Raw genomic sequence first — 21734 nt, forward strand, 5'->3', positions numbered from 1 at the left:
AGCGTGAGTGATGCGAACACATTCATCACTCCGACACCTGACTCGTTGATCCGCGATTGTCTTACAAAACAATAGTCATCGAAAGTCGGAGAACAATACGCGAAAAAGCGCAGTGAAGAGGCTTTCTTCCCCACGCGGCAACTCCGACGAGTAAGAATAAAAGAGAAAAAGGAAAAAATCGCGTCGTGTGTTGCAGTGATCGCCGGAGCTTTTCGCTCTTCATTTGTTCTAATGATGAAATGTGAAATAACTCGAAAGACCCGTTAAACAAGTTAATAAGTTACAAGTCACAAGTTCCGTCCAGATATATCTTAACTATTCAGCTAATTAGCTAATTATTCTTGACTAATTGATCTTCATGAATTGTAGGTAAGTGTACGTGTTAAATGATAATGTGTCAAGCTCGGGAAGCGGTGAATCACGTGCAAATCGTGCGACGTAAATAAATATAAAAAAGATATATATATATATATATAAATATATATATAAATATAAATATATATATATAAATATATATATATATATAAAAGATATATATATATATATGTATAACTAAAAAAGGGTGAAAAGTCGGAGGTGTTGCCGTTTTTTCGATATCGAGAAACCGGGGTTTTGACTAGACTCTGCGCGAATTAAAATCCGGGTGTGAAATGTTTTCTTTCTCTGTTTCTTCATTTCCTTTTTTCAACGGTCACGTTTCAAAGCGATTCTTCCTTCTCTCTCAAAGACTGCTACGTCACCACGTGTCTCCTACTATTCACTTCTCCTTAATAAAATGGCGTACCAAGAACAGAGTCTTTCAAGTTCGCGAACCTACGCACACGTATACTCGACGAAAGAGCATACACGCGTATAATATTTGGCATAGAAACCCTACCGGTCACACACATACATTTACACACGCACACGTTTTTTTTTGCTTTTGTATTCGCTATACGTCGCTTTTCACGTTTTTTTCTTCTTCTTTTTAGCTACCTAGCTACCTAGAGAGAGAGGTCTCGCTTTATATAATATATTACCGGACCATCACCTCGTATCGGCTCGTGTCGACAACGTATGTGCGCTCCTTCGTCGACGTTTCGCTGCCTTGAAACAGAGCAAACTGCAATTTTTTCCGCAGGCGGCAGCCATTTACGCGCGTGCGTCCCCACATTATGCTACACGTCTAATCGTAGCGGGAACATGTCGCTAGTTGCCCATATTCCACACGTTAATGTATTGTTCGGTTCATTGTCGATCGCTCTACTTCGTCCTTGTCAATTTCGTCGTCACGATCGATCGTTAACTTTGATCGGCATCGTTCCTTGAATCTACACGCGTCGAAAATGAATTTGCCGAATTGTCGCCTGCTCTACAGCGCTCTGCTGCGTCGGAAATGTTTCTCTCGCATGCGCGCGCGCGCGCGCGCGCGCGAATAAAACCTGCCGGAATTCGGCGTTCAATGCGACGATATAATTATGCCAAATATTTCGTGTGCCTGTCGACGACCGCGGGTCGGTGTATTATCCGCTAATTTAGACTACGAGTACAAACCACACGGTTAACGATGACTAAACAAGAATAATTACAGTAAATGCATAGCTATGTTACAATTGGCTGAGTGAGATGGGCAACGGCGTCGGGCGGAAGTAGCACTGTCGCGACAAACGAGTGAGAATCTCGGCAAGCAAGTATGCGCTCGTAATTTCGCGTATGCGAGACGCAATAGCATAACCGGACTTTCCCGTGAAAGTTACGCAATTGTGTGTGTGTATACATGTATATCAGCAGCATACGGACGCTTGACACATCTCTCTTGCGGAAGCACATTTTTTTGTCTACTAGCACTCCTACAAAGTGTGTGCATGCGCGCGCGTTTCGCCGAATACGCGCACACGAGCGCACAGCAGCCGGGACGATTCCGCGGTTCGTGCATTCGCGAAATGCATTTCCGCCCGCATGAATTGGTGGGCTGATGCGATGAGTGGGAAATGCGTGCGTGACCGCACGCACGTCGTATCGGAGACAACAGTAGTGCGTTTTTTCGCAGCAACTATATAAACAAGAGGGTTATACATAGCTATATCGTGCGCGTCTTTATATTCCGTTGCGTATTGCGCTCAAGAGAAAGCATCTCGAACATCTCGACCCTCGCACGGTCGTTATTAAAAAAACACTTCAAATCGCACCGGATATGCGAATCCCCTTGAGGAAATGCGCGACAGCGCGACTATGAGTGTTACACGCTGACGACGGTGGTGTGCGTCACCGAAAGACTGACCCCGGCTCAATGAGAATTGGATAGAGCTGAAAGAAATGGCGACAAGCTTCATTTCGTCGTTGAAACTTTTGTCAAAAACGTCGACATATCATCATTGAGGCTTTTAAATTCATCCAAATAGAAACGGTGGGAGGGAGGCGGGGGGCCCGGTCAGTCGATCGGGTCCCTCTTTTTTGTCCGCGTTTTCGCGAGCGAATGGCTGCTGCTGCTGCTGCTACTGTGGCTGTACTGGCAGGTAAACGATCAGAGCTACTCGCCGTCGAACGACTCGACACACCTCGGTGCGTCGGTTCTCGACTCAACCGCCGCGCGTTTGTCGAACGAAGTACCGCGAGAACACGGAAAGGAGATATCCTTATTATCGCGTCTTCGCTTCGGTCATCGTCGTGACCGTTGCTCGCAGCTGTTTCGCAGCAAATCTAGCTCGGATTTGTAGAACTGACGTAGACGGACGACACTTGTTCCGACGCTGAAAACAACGACGCGGATTTGCTTGCCGCGCGAATATCGAGCGATCCTTCGCAGGCTGACGATGATGTATCGAGGGATATCTCTCCTTCTCCGTCTTCGACAACGTCGCGGAAGTACGAACGATCTTCGTGAACGTCGCAAAATCTCTTCTCCGCTCCACGGCGGAGAGTCCAGGCGCGTCGCTCCTCGTACGGTGATCCCAATGATGGCGAAATGATGGTGATGATTGTGTCGACTTGTTAACTGGTCATGTTGTCTGCTGAGTATAACGCGGTGTACTTTGTGGAAGGCTCGCTGTGCTTCGCAGTCAACAGTCCGCTTTAGTACGGCGTGAACCTGCTGTAACCACCCCTGTAGACAGTCGCCTGGGAAAAAGGAGGGTTCGTTAGAAACACAGGATGCACTCTGTTTTGCATCTCAGCGAATTGTAAACCGTAATTTATGCTCATTTTTTTACATAGCATTCTCTTTTTTTATCAAAATTTTGGTCTGTTCGTTTTGTCAGCACTTCCTGCATTAGTTACGCATTTCCTTTTCCTTCTCTTATCATCAAGTCTCAGCTGTATGTATATATATATATTTTTTTTTTAAGTTCTCTGGAAGTGTACACTGATTCAGAGAAAAAAAAAGAAGATTTTTTGTCATCCTCGTCTGAACAAAAATATCGGGGTACCGATAGTCTTCGAGCAAGTACAAGCGATCAAGAAAATGGAGCTTTCCGCGAGCGGATAATAAGTTTATTCTTTTCGATCGATTTCAAATAGATTTTATCTCAACTATTCGTTTCGGAATTGTTTCCGAGAGTCTCGAAAAAGTTACTGTACGAAGAAAATGTGTTAAGAGTACCGAAGTAGTACTGAATAACGAGAACATAGTTTTGGCGATTGAGTTTGTCGACGGTCGCGCGATGCTACGATTAAAAATTGATAATTTATGTGATTTAATTAAGGAATCATTTCTCCGCCTTCTCTCTCGCGGGCGATTAAGCGTTCCCCCCATCCGGAAGGGGGCGCGCGTACCGACCGCCATATCGCGAGTCGCGTCGTCATTTACACAATATGAAGCCCGTTACGGCTTCGTCGTAAACGCGAGATGGCGAGGCAGATAGTCACATTTAAGGATAAACGCGCGATGGGAGTACGTGCCCATTAACTTTCGCTGCGACACAGTTTCCATAAGTTGAAAATGCCGGAGCATTAATAATTCATATGTGAGTGAAACGCGGCCGCGGGGCTTTTCCAACTCCCCATTATTTATGGCGTAATAACGGAGTGCTCCATTCTCATACCGCGGGGTACCGACGTACGGACCCGGGCCGTCGGTGATGTACGCGCGCGATTTAACGCGCACTCCCGTTAAATGAAACTGTAAAAAGTAAGCCTTGTGATCGAAGTTGTTTCTTACCCCGTAACCCGTAACGGGTCCAATGCCGTGGCCGAGGTAAGGATCGGCGTACTCGCGGCCATAACTGGAAGCACATAAAAAGATTTTACTGCAACAAGTTTTATTCTAATTCCGTGTCGAACGAGAGGGAGTTCGACGCGGAAAGTTTTTCATGCGAGAAATTTCCGCCCGGAATCGAGCGATCTCGTATGCATCAATCCATTCGTCGACCTTTTTTAATCGATACGACGAAAGAACAAACGTGCGAAACAAGGACGTTGATTAATTAATGAGAGAGCTAATTAATCGTGCACGTTAATTAGTGAGTAAAACAGCCGATCGAATCAATCGATTCATTATAGTTACATTGAACTATATTGAAGAAATTGTATACATATATATTATATATATATATATACTGATCTCTTTGAAAAGTGATCTCATTTATAATGATGTCTATTATATAGCTTAACATGCATAGATTTGATATTCTAGATTTTCCGCGGTATGGAAACATGTTTGACCTGGCTTCTGATTGGTGCCACGTTCTTCATAAATTTATGGCGACACCTCTCGTGAACACTTCTCTGTCCATCTCTCTTCAGAGAGAGGAGCAACCTGAAACTTGCAGGTCATTCCTCTACCTGAAAAAATGAACTAGAGTGTTTGCGAAACGTTGGAAACAAATCCACTCAGGGTATCATACGACACCAAGATAGAAGGCCAGGCCAGGCCAAACAGAGTATATAGATTACGAAATATAAATAAAAAATCTAGATTAGAAAATCTGATACGGATCGATGATAATGTGCGTGAAATACCGAGGTGTAAAGGCGTGCTAGGGTTTCTCAGGAGATATGTCTGGATTTTCAGTGGAACTAGTAGGACTGGTCTGGACTTCGGGAATGTGTTTGCGACTCCTAAGAGCACGTCCTCGTCGCCGGGGCTTTCTGCAAGGAACGGACTCGGCGGTGTTAAGCTGTGCAGTGAGTGATGTGTCACCTCCCCCGTTTCGGGGTATTGGTATTTAGGGGCGGGTAAAATTTGAACAGACATGAAGAGAAACGACGATCAAACGCGCGCGGCTATATTTATATAGCCGGAGGGACAGCGGGGATGAAGTGCGCGCGCGCGATTCACTGCGATGCTCGATACGTGATATACACTTCGACCTCACTCTCCGTAATGGGGTCGAGCCGATGACTTCAAAACGACCGTAGGAGGTCCCCGATCTATACACGTGTACGTACACGTACACGTATGTATCCGCATCGGTATACGTGAGCCTGCATGCCGACCACAGCTATGACGCTCGGGAAACCGTGGCCCTTCATATCGATAATGAAGATAATACGCGTCGGATGGTCATTACTTGAACGCAATGTCGGGAGAGAGAATGAGTTCTAGAAGCGCATCATCATTGAAGAATTTCCAAATACATTCGGGACGCGATTGTTAACGCTCGCGACACAATTCGTTAACTCGCTCTAGTCCAATAATCGCTCGTTATCGTCGCATATATATATATATATATATATATATATTTTAGACAGAGACTGAAAATTTGCAATTTTCATATATTTGAGAAATGTGTAGTAAACGTGTGACGCGATCGTCGCGATAATCTACCGATTTAAGAGCAAAAGTGGTTTCAGCTACGTCGAAGAGATATTACACGGTAATGTAACAAACGTCGCGTAGTGTCTTGAATGTATCGTCGGCGATGCAACAAGAGCTGTATAACGAGTTGTAAATAATTCATGCGAAGTAAGCTAAGCAACGCTTCAAAAGAAATCGCGAAGTATTACGAGAGAAGGACGAGAACGCTCGCGGAGAAAATTTGCAAAGTTCCCTCTCCCGAGGATAATAAAAAGGAGGAGAATCTAGAAATTCTTCTCTTCTCCTCGCGGCGATCGTCGTTTCTTCGAAGGGTGAATGTCTACGGAAGCGTCCCGTGTCTGCATCGCGAAACACCTTTCGTCGCGAACCCGTCAATCAACCAATATTCTTGTCTCTCTTAACGTTGAATAAACGATGTTTCCTAAATCGTTTAAATAACGCAAAATCGGAAGAACTTTCGACAACCAAATTTTAACACGTTAGCTGTCTATTTCAAAATCAGAAATCAGAAATTTATCTAGTCGTATAAATATGCAAAAAAGAACTACTACGAGTATCAAAAACAAAACGTTCCCATCTAATAACGGTTCAGCATTTATATATTTGATGCAAAAATTAGCGAAACTTTTCATATTTATTTTGCATGGATTGAATGTGTACAGCGAACCGCGGTATAGCGAAGCTTTCAATCGTCCGCCGCGTATTGCGGCCGGATGGATGTTTAATGATTGAAAAGAAAAAAGAACGGAAGAGGGAGAGACGTAAGCGCGGGGAATTTTTGCGCGTTAAGACGGAAAATCGAGTCGGGCGATCCGCGGGGCGAAAGGTCGGAGTCTGGGATTTCCTATATATCGAGCGGATGAGAGTGGGAGAGGAAGTCCTGGAGGACTCGGTGTGAGGTGAGTACACAGCGGGGTTCTCGGGGGCGAAAACGGTGCACTTACCCCGCTACTGCGGCATATCCTGCGACCGGTTGTGCCGCAGCTGCAGCTGCGCCGTATGCGCGCGCAGCCACCGCCGTGTAGGTTGCTGCAGCTGCGTAGGTGGCCTGCTGTGCTGTCGACAGGGGTGTCTTCAGCAATGGTGACGCTGCGGCTGCTGCTGCCGCGGCCTGAAACAACAATCATGACCCGCCATGCAAGGCTCAAGCAAGCTCGAAGACAGACAGAGAGGGTCTCAGCGAGAGAAACGATACACTAACACGCTCGTTCCTATAGAGGCTCTCTCTTTCTCTTTCTCTCTCTCTCTCTCTCTCTCTCTCTCTCTCTCTCTCTCTCTCTCTCTCTCTCTCTCTCTCTCTCGTGTACTCGCACACGGAAAACCAAGCCGAGCCGGTTGGCAGTTTCAAATACATACAGACTGCGACCGGAGCTTGGAAAGCACATAAGCGCAAAGATACCGTGTTCTCTGGAAGAAGATGCTCTTAAGGTTTCCGTTTCGTTGCGCGCAAGCTATCATTCGGGAGCGATTCTCTACGACTCTAATGATTGTTTCCGCGAAACAGCGAGAGCTTCCAAATATTCGGCAATCGACAAGAAGCGTTTCCTTGTTTTCCCGACGGTCTTCATATCTCGACATTCGCGAAATCGTGTCACTTCGTTCGTTATCGTGTGTAAATGTCGCTATGGGTTACCGAGACACCTCGTTACCGTTGTTCAACGTTGCGCTCGTTAATGCAATCATCTTATTGGATCACCACCCCGCGATGTCTTCGGGATGCAAGAAAATTGTCGGTCGCGCGCTCCTCGCGATATTTGACTTTCAAATCCGAGCGGATCGATCTCTTGCGCTCTCGCTATCTGCAATTCGTCGGTGTTTTCTGTGTGCGATTACTATTTCAAACGCGTCAGCATCATCCACAACGACATCGATAAAACAGCGGGTCGCAAACGGCGAGCGATATATATATATATATATATCTATTTCGGGGGTTTGAATATACAAAAGAGAGGAAGGAGAGGAAAAAAACATGTCGATGCATACACGAACGAAACAACTTTTACATCGCGCGTTTCCCCCTCGCTGTTTTCAAAATGCCAGTGTGTGGACGTTCAAACATGTTGAGCATATAACTAAACGTGACACTTGGCGCTTGGTAGTTTGTACAATCAGCCTCGAGAGGGATGTTTTATTTACAAGGGACACGATTCGTGATCAAGAGAGGGAGAGAGAGAAATGCACGATATATTTGATTTGCTGATGCTTTTGTGACATTACGTGACTATAAATATATATCACCGATATATATTTTGCGACAACTTAAACATTCCATCTGTTAGCTGTAGTGTATGTCTAGAAGGTGAAAAACAGGAATGCTCCATCTTGTATCACAATTTTTTTCAAAGCCCTTTCTTATAGAATCGCGTCAAACGACAGGCGGAGAAGAAAATCTCGATCTTTGCTGTTCGCGCACAGCGTTGAACATTTCGAGACGCAGTGGAGTGAATAAATGATACACAGTATGTGAGAGCGTCATGCAATATGAAGAAAAACGTTGATGAAAATAGCCACGGTGCAGATTGATAGGAAAATCGGGAAAACGGAGAAAGAGTGTAACTACAAATATTCGAGAGGGGCGAGCGGGAAGGGAAAGAATTAGGACAACGGGAGGTTGCCGGTTATCGATCATTCTTCTCAATCTTTTCTCGTCACAGGTGTGGCCGATGAAGATGAAACCAAGTAAAGTGCTTCAATCTCTCCAAGTAATCTCTTGAGAATTTTCATATGAATAATACAGGACGAATTCTTGTTTCCGAACCGGGGGAGGGAAGGAGAGAGAGAAAGAGAAAGAGAAAGAGAGAGAGAGAGAGAGAGCGCCGAGACAAACTTTCCGACGCCGGGTTTTTGCAATTAAATTTAAAATTATCATTCTAACGCTCCAAGTTTCCACTCGACGGAAGAAACGTTAACGAGAGAGAGAGAGAGAGAGAGAGAGAGAGAGAGAGAGAGAGAGAGAGAGAGAGAGAGAGAGAGCGCCAAATTTTGCATTTGACGAAAAATCTAGCAGAAGCGCGAATTCGAGAAACGCACGATGTCGGCCCAGTAAAGTTTTCGGTAAAGAAATTAAATTGAAAACGGTCGGGAAATTTAACGCAGAGATGGACAGAGGATAAGAGAGACAGAGAATGGGAACAGGAACGAGAAGCGCGGCTCGTGTGCGCGTCAACGACGAATCGACGACGCGACAGGGAAGCGCGGTGAATTTTTGGACAGGAAACTCTTCCGCTCGTAACTCTGGACGAGCGACAGCCGTGCATTATATCCGGGCGCACGAACGCGCGTCCAATAATTTTTGACGTCGCCGCAAATAACGCGGGGTTGCGCGATCCGCGAACGAGAGATAGAAAGAGAGAAAAAGGGAGAGCGCGCGCGAATTGGCTGACCGGCTCGAGCGCATATCGAGCGTGCGCGCGCGCGCGAGACGAAAACACGATTCCATCGGCGCCAGGAACTTTCGGTCGGCGTGGTCAGGGAACGGGTTGTTATTCGATGTTTCAGCCGCGAAAAAAGACGCGGAGAAGTGCCGACGGTTAGGCAGGCAGGCAGGCAGGCTGGCTGGCTGGCTGGCTGGCTGGCTGGCTGGCTGACAGGCGAACGAGCGAGCGAGCGAGCGAACTGTTTTGTCGCCGGCTTGAGGAAAACAGGACGACGTATTGCGATTCGCGGCCGGGCGCCAGGTTGCTGCGGATCTTCTTGGCCAAAGTTTTCGAAAACAGGCGAAATGCGGGAAACACGAGCTAGCTGAATGCCGGGACGCCGACGGCGACGAATTGCGTAATCTCATCGCGCGAAATAACGTGGATCGTCCACTCGCTCTCGGCGAGATATTGTCGAAAACAACGACAGAGCGGACGAAAGAGGGCGGGGGGGGGGGGGGAGAGAGAGAGAGAGAGAGAGAGAGAGAGAGAGAGAGAGAGAGAGAGAGAGAGAGAGAGAGAGAGAGAGAGAGAGAGAGAGAGAGGTGGTAATTCCTCGCGATTTCTGCTCGCGAATCCAATTTCCGGGGGCGGCCAGCCGGAAGTGTCGAGATCGAGGCAAAAACTCGTTCTCGTCGTCGCGCCCGAGACCAGTGATTAGCTTTTTATCTCGCGATTGGGCAAACCGCAGTTACGTCTGATTCAGCATCCTGCTAAGGTCGACCCCGCCGCACTTTTTCTCTCTTCGCCGTCCCGTTCGCGCACCAGCACCAGCACCGCCGGCGCATCTACTCTCGGCTTTTCTTTCCGCCCGCGTAAACCGACCTTGTTAAACGGCCGCGCGCACCGCGAAACCGCAGACTCGAGAGGCGGGCTTGTTTACACTGTGGCTCAGGTGAAACGCCTAACGATTTACCTGAGCCGCTTAACCCTGACAGTGACGAAGAACAACGGGAAAGTGAGCGCTACTCCTTCCTCTCGTTATTGCACCTTTACTACTGAGCTCCACTTACAACCGTAGCGCGGTTGTGAGAAATGTGAGAAAAATGTTTGCGATATCAGAAAATGTAGATGTAGATAAGATACGCGGGACGGTGCTCCAGTCTCAGCGTGTCTCGCGTTGTCTCACCGCAGTTGCTAGGTGCGCAACCAAGTTTTCGGGTTTCACACATGGATGGTGCTAACGACACATGTAGTCGACATACATGTCTGAAGTTGTGTTTGTTTTATAGCTTGGACATCTGTTAACAATAATCAGTCGTAATACCAACACATATCGCAACGCAAAAATATTTCTTCTAACAACGAAGATGTCGAGTTTTGTGTGCCAAATAAACAGCATTTGCGGGAAGCTTTGCTTTTCTGTCTTAACTTAAAAAAAAAGTGCAGCTGAAGCACGTCATTTGCTTGAGGAGGTCTACGACGAACATCGAAAGCTACCTGTGAAGATTGGTTTAAACGTTTCAGAAGTGGCGATTTCGACACTGACGACAAGAAGCGCTCCGAAAGACCAAAAACAAGCCGGAGGACGCCGATCTGCAAGCGTTATTGGATGAAGATGATACGCAAACACAAGATCAACTTGCGGAGGCATTAAACATGACTCGCCAAGGTATCTCCAAACGTTTACATGCCATGGGAAAAGTTCAAAAGGAAGGAAAATGGGTGCCACATGAGTTGACTGAGAGACAGATGGAAAATCGAAGAGCCACTTCCGAAATTTTGCTTTTGCGGCATGAAAGAAAGAGTTTCCTGCATCGAATTGTTACTGGCGATGAGAAGTGGATATATTTCGAGAATCCTAAATGCAAAAAATCGTGGCTTTCACCTGGCGAAGCATCAACATCGACGGTACGGCCAAATCGCTTCGGAAAGAAGACAATGCTCTGCGTTTGGTGGATCCAGAAAAGAATCGTGTACTATGAGCTGCTGAAAAGAAGCCGGGCGAAATTGTCAATGGGCATCGCTACCGAGAACAACTGATCAATTTGAACCATGCATTGCTCGAAAAACGGCCAGAATGAGACACGAGACACGAACGAGTGATATTGCAGCGCGACAACGCTCCGTGCCATCGCACTTCTATTGTCCAGGACACCATCAAAAACGCTGAAATGGGATCTGCTATCGCACCCGTCGTATTCGCCAGACCTGGCCCCTTCCGATTATCACTTGTTCCGGTCGATGGCGCATGGCTTGGCTAGGCAACACTTGGCCAATTTCGAAGAAGTGCAAAATTGGTTGGATGAATGGTTTCGGTCCAAAGTCGTTCTATCGTCGCGGTATTCATGTATTGCCAGAGAGATGGTAAAAATGTGTAGCTAGCTAGCGAGGGACGATACTTTGAATAAAGCATTTTTTGTATATCTCTTGAAATTTTCCATTTTTCACTGATAAAAAAAAAACCCGGCTACTTTTCCTAATGTTCCTGCAGCGGAAGGTATCTCGCGCGTTACATTTTTTGTATTCTCAGTTTTCTCACTTTGAATAATCGGAGGGTGCGGTAATTAGGAGTAATCGGCCGGTGGGTTCTTGCTTTGCGTTTCTCTCTCTCTCTCTCTCTCTGCTTTCTCGCGGCTGCTTTCTATACCGTTATTACTATCGAGATGCGGGGATAAGCGAAGGATAAGGACAATTTCTGCCGCGTCGTTCTCTTTGAAAACGTCAAGCACTCTGGTAAATAACGAAAAGGCAGCATCATTCCTCCCCCAATTACGGTACACAAGCGCACGAGCCGTGTATACATCGGCTGCTGATTAAAAAACTTAGTCGCCACTCGGCGGGTCCCTCAATTAAGCCGACGAAAAGACTTGGAAATATTTCGCGAATACGGTATTCAATACCACCCCCTCCTTACCTTCTCCTCTTCCTCCCTCTCTTCTTTCTACCGGAAAAGGAAGCGCGGCTCACTCTCTTCTAAGCCGTTGCAACCGAACTAATTATCGGACCGAAGTTAAACAAGTCGAGTATCTTAACCCTACCGCGAACTTGCCGCAATTACCAAAGTTCCGTACACGCTTCTTAAAGTACTCATCATCCCCGTTTGTTCACGTTTGATTACATTGTAGTCGGGAGTGTATTCTGTGTCCGCGTAACGAACGCGGGGAGTGTTCTTTTTTTTTTCCTAATGTAGGCGGGACTCGCGCGAGCAAAAATGCGAGACTGCGAATGTATTTTTACCGGAGCATATATATATTTCCGTACCGTGTGCTACATCGTGCTGAGCCACGACACGCGCTTAACAACCTCATTGCTCGGTGTGACGTTGTCGCGAAGACGCAGCCCGGGATGAACCCGTCAGCCGTTTAAATGACGAGCGCGTCGCAATGACGTTGATTTATGGCGTTTCTCACAAAGTCGGGGAGCTCGGCCGACTGCCGACTTACCGCTCTGTTCACAGACGGCGGTTCGTAAATTCTCGGTACGAATGAGGAGGAAGTTTCCTCCGTCTTTCGGACGGGCAACGAGATGACGGTAATGGCGACGGTAGCGGCAATTGCGCGACGGTTTCGCCGACTGGCCGTCGAATCCGCAGATTGAGCCCCCGTCCAAATTAGCCGCAAAAATTCCTCGCGATTCCCGGCACGCGCGCCTACACACAATTTATGACCCGGCTCTCTGCGCTTCCGCGTTTAAAGACACTACTCACGCTTCCCGATAACGAGTTTTCCCGTTCTTCCTCTTCCACACGAGTATACGCCGCCAGTTAACGTCTCGTTAATCTCCCCTGAATATTATTTACGTATCGGATTCTCGAGCCGTCGAGCGCGTTTTTCGCGCCGTCCAGAGGGAGAGAGAGAGAGAGAGAGAGAGAGAGATAAAGAGATGATTTATTAAACACTCGCGTCCGCGCGATAAGCGGCTTTACAGTCACGATAAAAGGTTGATAGACGAACCGCGGTTTGTTTATAGTATCCTTCTCCGGATTTTCCTTTCGATACCAAAACTTCGTCGATTTGCGTGCTAAATAAAAATGGGCAGTGATTCGATGTTATATATATATATATATATATATAATATATATATGCAATATATGCAATTCTTACATAAAAGGTAATATATATGTAATATCGAATCGTTGTCCACTTTCTCGTTATTTCCTCGTTCCCCGAAAGTGGATCGTGAGAATTCTTCGAGGCGACGCGTATTCACGGCATTCGTAATAAATTTTCACGTCGACAGTCATGAAAATTCTCGGAGCGATGTACTTTGACGTCCCGATAGTCACAATAAAGCATTTGCGTAATAACGTTTTAATGTCGTAAGACTCCCGAGAACGAGTGCCAGCGGCATTCTCGTAAAGCAGTTACTTTCATCCGACAAATGGTCATTGCTTGCTGATTCACGATCGTGAAAAGCTTTTTATCTTCGTATCCACCGCTCCATATTTACGATCGCGAATGTGTCGTCAGTCTGATTTAGAGACTTATATTTTCGACATGGATACATCTTCTCCGTTTGACGTGAAACAACGGATTGTCTGTTAAAGATTAGCTACTATATCATGTCTCTCTCTCTCTTGCAACTGAATGAAACAGATTCTCGAGCGCGAAGTCGTTAAAGTTTATTCTTCGTCAATTCTCTCTGCGATACCGCAATATTTAAAGCGACGTGGAAAATTAGCGCACCAACGTACGTAACTATGTCACGATAGATGGAGAAATTTAGTCGAATTTTCGATTGTACAAGTACTTTGGATTACTCAGGTACCTGAAACAGGTATCTCGAGATATAAAAATTTGCTGAGTTCAACCGTCACTTTCATTCGTCAGCTAGTCGCTCCGAGTGAATCGATGTACTTATTGTAACATCTTTCTTCCTATTCGTTTATTTATTAACGGCAAAATCTCTTTTGACAAAAATAATACAATTAGGGAAAATAACCGTAAGCAAACAAACATCTTTCACAAGTACACGTGATCACTGACAGTAAAAAAGCACGGTACTTAGATAGATAATGTATAAAATTGTAAAATATTTCGGGAAAAAAAAAAAAAAAAAAAAAAAAAAATTCTTGTAACCGAAAATCGGTCCAAATGGACATTGGTCCTCTTAACACATCCGAACAATCGCGTGTAGTAATCCTCAAAACGTGAATTTCCGCTCATTCAGAAGTAATGTGCGGCCAAGCGTTACGGTCTGCCAATATTCGTAATTAATTCGCTACGAATTATCTTCACCGTGGCGGCGGGCCTAATCTGACTACGTTACCACATCAAAATCATCGTACGACTACTAGTCTACCTTGTGTCAGCTCGCTAATTACACACGGAACTTGCCTACTGTACTCGCGTAATACAAAGCTCCCTCAAAACAAGTTGAAGAGAGGCATTCTCTTCATACGACATTCAATTTGCGTGCACTTATCACAACGTTCGCTACATTCTCTTTCTCTCTCTCTCTCTCTCTCTCTCTCTCTCTCTCTCTCTCTCTCTCTATCTTTCTCTTATACGCAGCCTCCTACGACGGATTTTCTAGATCGGTGCGACGCATGCTCTAAGTTTGATAGGAGGAAATAAACGACAACGCATGCTGTCTCACGCTAATACCCATCGAGAACAAGGGAGGAAGGAAAGAAAATACGCAAATACGGTCGAAGGGAGGGAAGTTGGCGGCTCCTTCGCGACCGCTTGAAATTCTCCTCTACAGCTTCCCGCGAAAACGACTCTTCTCCAAGGCAAAGCTGCAGACTTGAGACTTTCACGGAGCTGGTTGGAACGGATTGTTAGCGAGGGAGGATTGCGAACACATTTAACTAAACAGTCTCTCCGAGAGATTGGTGAGGTACTTCAATATTGCGAACAAACGAAAACGTGGAAAAAAAGACAGAGAAGAGAAAGAGTGAAAAAGAGCGAAAGAAGGGGAGATAACGAGACAGAGACAAAATGAACGATAACAAGAAAAGAGAGAGAAATATATATATATATATATAAATATGTAATATATATATGGATGAAACAGACGGAGAGACGAGAAGAACGGGCGGACCCTTAATTCCTACCTCCAGGGCGGGCGCTTTAGCCTGAAACACAAACGGCAAACCTGAAAAGAAATTTCACTAGGATCGCGCGGCGGTAGGAAACTCGATCTCGAGTTGCGCGGAAAGGGACTTTGAGTCCTCGTTAAAGGCAAGAGCTAACTCCGTTCCTCGTGCCTTCCAGATGCGCGAGCACGCGAAAATCGGTTCTCGCGATGCGATCGTCGCGCATTATCCGCGCCGCAGTGGCGCTACTTCGCGCTCATCCTCGGGATTATTACGCGTCGGGTCGAATCGTTTCTTTGAATGGTCGTGAGACAGGAGGAGAGAGCAAGAGAGAGAGAGAGAGAGAGAGAAAGAAAAGGGGGAGTGAGAGTGTTGCAACGGTGCGACGAAAGTGGCTGGGGATAAGGGGAGATGCAAGGATGAGTGCAATGTGGCTCGCGATGAGATGAGATGCACTTAGACAGAACAAGATGCAACAAGATGCCTCGATATGCGATCGACATGAGGATCTAATCTTCATTTTCCTAGATGAATTAATGAAGCGGCACGTGATTTCCGTCTTGTGTGTGAGATTTCTTCTGTACCGAATCTTTCGAGAAGATTGCAAATTGATACCATGCTTCATTACACGCGACGACACGAATCGCTCAATCATCCGAAGAGAACTCTGAGAATTTACTATTTCTCTTTTCTTTCTTTTGTTAATTCCGTCTGCCAAGTTCTATATCGAATCGCCTATTGAACGGCTTCGGTCTGAATAATGTCAAATTCGATTCAACAGAACCACCGTTCGCTCGCTCGCTCGCTCGCTCGCTCGCTCGCTCGCGAGAGAGAGAGAGAGAAAGAGAGACGATCCTCCCTCGTCGATTGAGAGATTATTTCTTTTGTCAATTACGCACCGCGTTGGTCGACAGAGTCGAGGAGAAAATTCGAAGCGTCGCAGTCAGCGTATAGTATATATATACACGGCGCGCGACTGTGGTCATTTGAGATTCGACGTTCGCTTTTCGACGAGAAACTGCTTTCAAAGGAGTCCCGTCGAAACGGGCACCAGTGTAAAGTCCATTCACGCGCGAATTGTTGCCGGGGAGACGCATGATCGAGGCAGGGAATAATCATCTCGACGGTTGGCGGAGTCCGTCGCGTGTACACTCTCTCTTCCTATCAGTCGTGACGTCGGGATACATCGGGATTTTTGTGCGAATGAAACGATAGTGAACGAAAGAGAGAAGAGAATGAAAGAGAGAGAGAGAGAGAGAGAGAGAGAGAGAGAGAGAGAGAGAGAGAAAGAGAGAGAGAGAGAGAGAGAGAAATAAAGGGAGGCAGGCGAGAAATGAGATACAATGAGAACGGTGAACGATCGGAACAATGTAGAACGAGATAGGGAATGGCGTAATTGTTATCGGTTTCTCCCCGCATTCTCTCTTTCGTATGGGTTCGTGTACGTGAGTGTATGTGTATATGTGTGTGGGTGTGAGTGTGTATGCAAGCCTGGCAAAATGTGTCAACTAACGTCAGCTGTTGCTTGAGGCCATTCCAGCTAAACGGGTCCACCAAGAGTTACGGACTTTAGTAAAGATCTCTGCGTTCACACTTGTTTATCGTCTTACAAATATACCGCGCCGTATTCCGCTTCCGGTGCATGAGCGAGCGTTTTCCATTTACTCCCGTCGTTACAGGAGACGGTTTCCACCGTCGGAGAAAGAATTGCATACTTGTACATTGGTTCGATGATTACGTTCGTTATTATTCTCGAGTTTCCCTCGCGTTTTCCTCGCGTACGGAGTCTCGTCATCGTTGAATTTCATTCCGACGGACTTTCCCTCTCTGGTGGAGGAAATATTCGCACGTATTCATAAGTAAATCGGGCTCTCTTCGGAAATCAATTTCGTGAGATTCAAATTAGTACTCGTTTCCCGGCCACTAAAAGTCGCTGAAATGATTTCCGCTCTCGCGAGGAGAAAATTACATCCATCCACTTAAGTATCCAGTCGCCAGTTGCTATGAGCAAAAAGTTGCGACTATGAACACGAAAGCGAGTTGAATGAAAAATCGGAGACATTCACCGGCGAGATTTCATCGGATCGCGCAATACCCTCCGCCGCGCGAAAGCCGCGCGCGCGCGCGCATGCACACATCGACTCAATCGCGACAGTCTGATTGTCCGATTAATTAGCTCCGGCCGATGGCTGTCCGTGCAACGCAACATAATGAAAACACGTCAACGTTCGCGAGGCTTTATTTTCCGATTAACGGCCAATTATCGGACGACGATCGCGGTGATCGGTGATTGATTATCGCATCTCGGTCGTTCGGTCGACCAGCGTCTCGTATCCGCGTTTAGCTCCACGTTTTCCGCCACTCACACACGTGTACACACGCGCGTGTTCTCCGATTTAATTCAAATTCTCATTCCCCGCGCATCAGTCGAGGTATATCATTCTTGACGATGCCTCGCGGTCGCCGTGCCGTCGTGCACCGGAAGCGCGGAATAATCTCCGCGCGGGTGTGTAAAAATCGAGAGACATCTTACCTGTAGCCTGTAGTTGGAATCTTGTGTAGCTGCATGTGCTGCGAGGAACGGATCATAGTAGACGCTGCAAAAGAAAAGTCACGAATGAGCACGAGCAATGTGTGTCGCGTCGCAGCTTGCCTGTCGTCGCGCGTCGCGGGCGTCACCGAAAATTTCGCGTTCCCTCACGGCTGGTGTCCGCTGGAGGAAAAAAAAACAACAAAAAAAAAAAACGGAAATTCGACGTTTCGTTTCTTCTTGCGAAATTCGCGCAAGTAACAAAATTTCGCATATTCAACGACCGTAATATCAACGACGGGAGATAAAAAAGAAAAAAAGATATTTACGAGAGTTTGAATATTGACCGCGCGGGATAGGACACGCTCGACTTACGCGAACAAAAGCTGTTACTCTTCGCGTCGGGGAGCAGCGAACTCTTTTCAATCTCACAACTCAATAATGTAGCAACACAATGCTCGCGCGTGCCCGATGGACGTCGCGTATTAAATATCGCGCTCGGCTCGGCCCGATGAAATTGCAAATTCGCCGCTCGGCAGCGCAACAATTGTGCCGGATAACGCGATAAACTTCGTTCTCGCCACGAGTGCGCGCGAGGCGCGAGCGAAGTTTGTTTTACGCGCGAAGACCATGAATTATGTTCGACGGCAACGGTGACCGGGGGAGGGAAAGGAAGATTGAATAAGGAGAAGAGAGGTGAGGTCGCGCAGGGGGAGGCAGGGGGTAAAAAGTTGATTGCTTTATATTGCATCTGCTCGGAAGAGTATTCGCAATGGAATTAGTTTTATGAGTAGCCCGCGCGCGCGCGCTCCCATTTATTACTCCGCTCGTTGAAGATCGTTGTTAAAAGTCTATTTAACTTGGCCAAGTAATAATCTTGTTTTACAAGAAAGACTTGCGGACCTGCAAAAACCTGTTTGCGAGAGTGCCACGGGCTTTGCGGGCTCGAGGATTCTCACGCGTCGCGTTTCAATTGTACTCGCGACAGAATTGGCCGTGGAAATATCATGTGTATCGATTAATGTTTCAAATAACAATAATAATATTAATAATAATATTGTCGCGTACGAGCGTAAATTGAAGATAAAACATCGCGCTTTCTTTCGAGCGGTTATGTCGGGCGTTAATAATTTATTTTTACAAATAAAATGACACGAACGTTAAATTAAAATGCATAACGCGACACACACACACACACACGAAACGTATGCAGATATTGAATCTGACAAATCTGATTTCGCGGGCTGTGCGTGCGCGCGCGCGCATCGATGTAACAGGCCTCGAAAATTGATTTTCGTTCGTATTCAAATTTTTCATTCCCCGCCGCGGGCGCCGCGTCTCCCCGCGATTTCGAAATATTAAAACGAACGATTGACGGTTTGACGCGAACGCGTGCTTCTAAAAATTCACGCGATAGCGAAAAAAGCGGGAGAAAGAGGGAGAGGGAGAGGCAAAGAGAAAAAGTGATAGGATCGTCGAATCACACACGGCGGTTTTTGGCGAATAAGACAAGAGGGAAACAGCCAAGGAAGGTAGAAAGAGGACGAGAGGGGGGAGAAAAGAGAGCGGAGAATCGCGTTATCGTCGCGCGATAATTCGCGGCGCGTCGTCGTACACAATCACGCCCGGATCTCTAATCAGTCAAAGTGCAGTCGGTTATTTCCCGAGTCGAGCGGTTTTTTCCCGGTTTTGTTCTTCTCCGCGCGGGATCGGGGCAGGGAGTGAGCGCGGTTAAGGGAGGGGTGTAATCGAGCGTCCCTCGTTTTTCTGCTCGTCCTAAGTTTTTCCGCCACGCGCGTAGCGGAGAAATGGACGAGCGCCATAGGGCTCTCTCGCAAATTATAATCCGCATTGTGCGCGAGCGAAGTCAGATCGGGATACGGACTGAGGACTGGTGCGCGCGCGTAGGGAAACGTCGAAGGGCCCGCAGGGAGGAAGGGAGACAAGTTTGTCGGACGTCGTGTGGAGAGTGCAGTGAGATTGACAGGCGGGAGCCTTAGAGTATCGGCGTGCAACTCGTTGTAGAGTGAGTAATTTCGACGTTCGGCTCGGCCGAAGTAATCCGTCGGCGGTATCGGATGACGTATCTGCGTGCGAACGATGGTCTTCGACGACGGATGCGCGACGAACGCGACGGAGCGCTGACATATGAATGGAAATGCGATCCTCGATTGACATTCTCCCCGCATTCATTTGTATTACAGTCTGAATGGCCCGCGTCGAGAAAGCCGGCGCGGGTCGTTAGACTTGTTTACGGCCGAGCGTTGATTAACTCGAGTGCTCCTCTTCCTGCGTCCGGTCAATGCTGCTTCCGCCGTGGAGAGGGGGGGGGAGCCCCGAGTCGGCTTTTCTCCGCTGGGAATTTCGTCTGTAAGACCGCCGCGCCGATCCAGACGGCTCGATCTCTCGTAGACTCTCTTTGCGGTTTTCCCTTCAATCTAATATTAAACCGCGCGCGCTGAGAACGGGACGCTCGCTCGAGAGAATCAATAAGCGCGAGCGGATAGGAATCGCAGATCGATTGAGGAGCCCGTGAGTGATCCGCAGGCTTAATTGCAGCCGAATGAACGGACGAACAAACGCGAGGCCGTAAACGGCGGCCCCCGAGGACGCATACTTTTTAATTCGCGCTCGTCGAACAACGAAACTTAATCGTCGCCGAGGGACGTCCGTCCGCGAAAAAAGCACTACGGGGCATGTAAATCCCGCGCTAACGACATAACCGCCGATCGTTAAGAGGAGAGAGAAAAAGGTCCCGCCGTGAAGAAAAAGTCTCTCGAAACGTCAACGACGCTTGCGGACACGTGGCCTTCCCCCACGCGCACGATGCCCCGTTTTCTTCCCCTTTGCCCCATCTCAGCCATCAACCCTCCCCCCTCCGCCCCCCCCGCGACGGCTCGTGTAAATTAATTATCGTCGTTATACCGCACACGTCGCCTTCCATCGTCCGACGCGAACCGCCACCGCCGTTAACCCCTTCTCTCCAAGAGTTTAACGTCGCGTCTGCGGGAAAGCGCAGATTGCCGAGACGTTCGCTCTCCGTCACTCACTGCAAGCGTAATTTTTCCTAAGAGGAAAAAGAGGAAAACGCACGCGCTCGCGCGCGCGTACACACACACACACAAGCGCGCGCTCATACAGAGCACATTCGCACGCAATGTACACAAAACAAGCATCAGGCGGGCGAGTTATTATTACTACTAGGTGAAATTATTTACACTATCAAATTGCACGATGAAATGATTTAGCCGAGAGGAGCTGGAGCCGACAAAGGTATTCTGTACTGCGCGAATGATACTCCCTCGTCGATGAATCGCTCGCGGCGCTAAATCGACGTAAAGAGTTTGGACATTATATTCATGATTCGAGGAAATTATTCTTGGATGTTCGCGATTGGAAGTGGCGAGAGAGATTAACCTGCGCGCTGCTACAATTATCGCTATGTATTTTCGACGATTTATGATAATTATGATAATTAAATCGTGATTATGTTGCAAATTGCTGAATAGCAGAATAGGTAGTTTGAAATTTAATCAAAATTCAAGGCACCGTCGAATATATAGTATATAGGATTTAGTTTAATTCAAGCCTTACAAACTGCTACAATGGGATGCAATACTACCGAAACGCATTGAGTTCAACACGAATTAAAATACACTCTCCCCTCCCCTCCTCTCTCTCTCTCGCACTCTATCCGTGGCAAAAATGATCTAAAAATACGACGTAATGCCTGGAGGTCTGCGTAGGAGGACAGAGCGTAGACTGTCGACGTCGCTGTGACTGTCGCGCAGCACAGAGTGTACCTTTAGCGAGTGCCAAGGGCGTTAAAATCGACTCCCGGGCTCCACCGGGCTGATACTTACGTCGGTGCGAAGGGATGCAGGGCCGTGGCTGCAGCTGCTGCCGCCAGTGGCCCCGGATTCCTGGCCAGGGCTAAAGCTGCTGCACCCGTCGGGAAGGCCGCTCTCGCTGCTCCGACTCTACCTCGCTGTATGGCGACTCCACGAAGTGCCGCGGCTGTAACACACACGCGTACGCGTGCACATGCTATAATTACACACATCGCCTACC

The 21734-nt window shown here is 47.3% G+C and overlaps 1 protein-coding gene across 8 annotated transcripts in view; it reads right to left on the bottom strand.

Moving 5' to 3' along the window:
* Nucleotides 1-703: 703 nt before the first annotated feature.
* Nucleotides 704-21734, bottom strand: part of LOC105189470 (RNA binding protein fox-1 homolog 2) — a 183867-nt gene continuing 162836 nt past the window's right edge. For 4 of the 8 annotated variants that reach the window (XM_025296639.1, XM_025296638.1, XM_025296631.1 and 1 more), the window contains 6 exons: nt 21527-21680; nt 17667-17730; nt 16647-16673; nt 6679-6845; nt 4136-4199; nt 704-3096 (listed from right to left, as the gene is read on the bottom strand). In XM_025296639.1, coding sequence (XP_025152424.1) covers nt 3052-3096; nt 4136-4199; nt 6679-6845; nt 16647-16673; nt 17667-17730; nt 21527-21680 — 521 coding nt within the window. In that variant the 3' untranslated portion in view covers nt 704-3051. Of the gene's footprint in view, nt 3097-4135; nt 4200-6678; nt 6846-15151; nt 15173-16646; nt 16674-17666; nt 17731-21526; nt 21681-21734 lie in introns of all 8 variants that reach the window. The other 4 variants (XM_025296633.1, XM_025296632.1, XM_025296636.1 and 1 more) reach the window with 4 other exon arrangements.

Source organism: Harpegnathos saltator, unplaced genomic scaffold (assembly GCF_003227715.2).
Source record: "Harpegnathos saltator strain DR-91 unplaced genomic scaffold, Hsal_v8.6 scaffold15, whole genome shotgun sequence".
Classification (NCBI taxonomy): domain Eukaryota; kingdom Metazoa; phylum Arthropoda; class Insecta; order Hymenoptera; family Formicidae; genus Harpegnathos; species Harpegnathos saltator.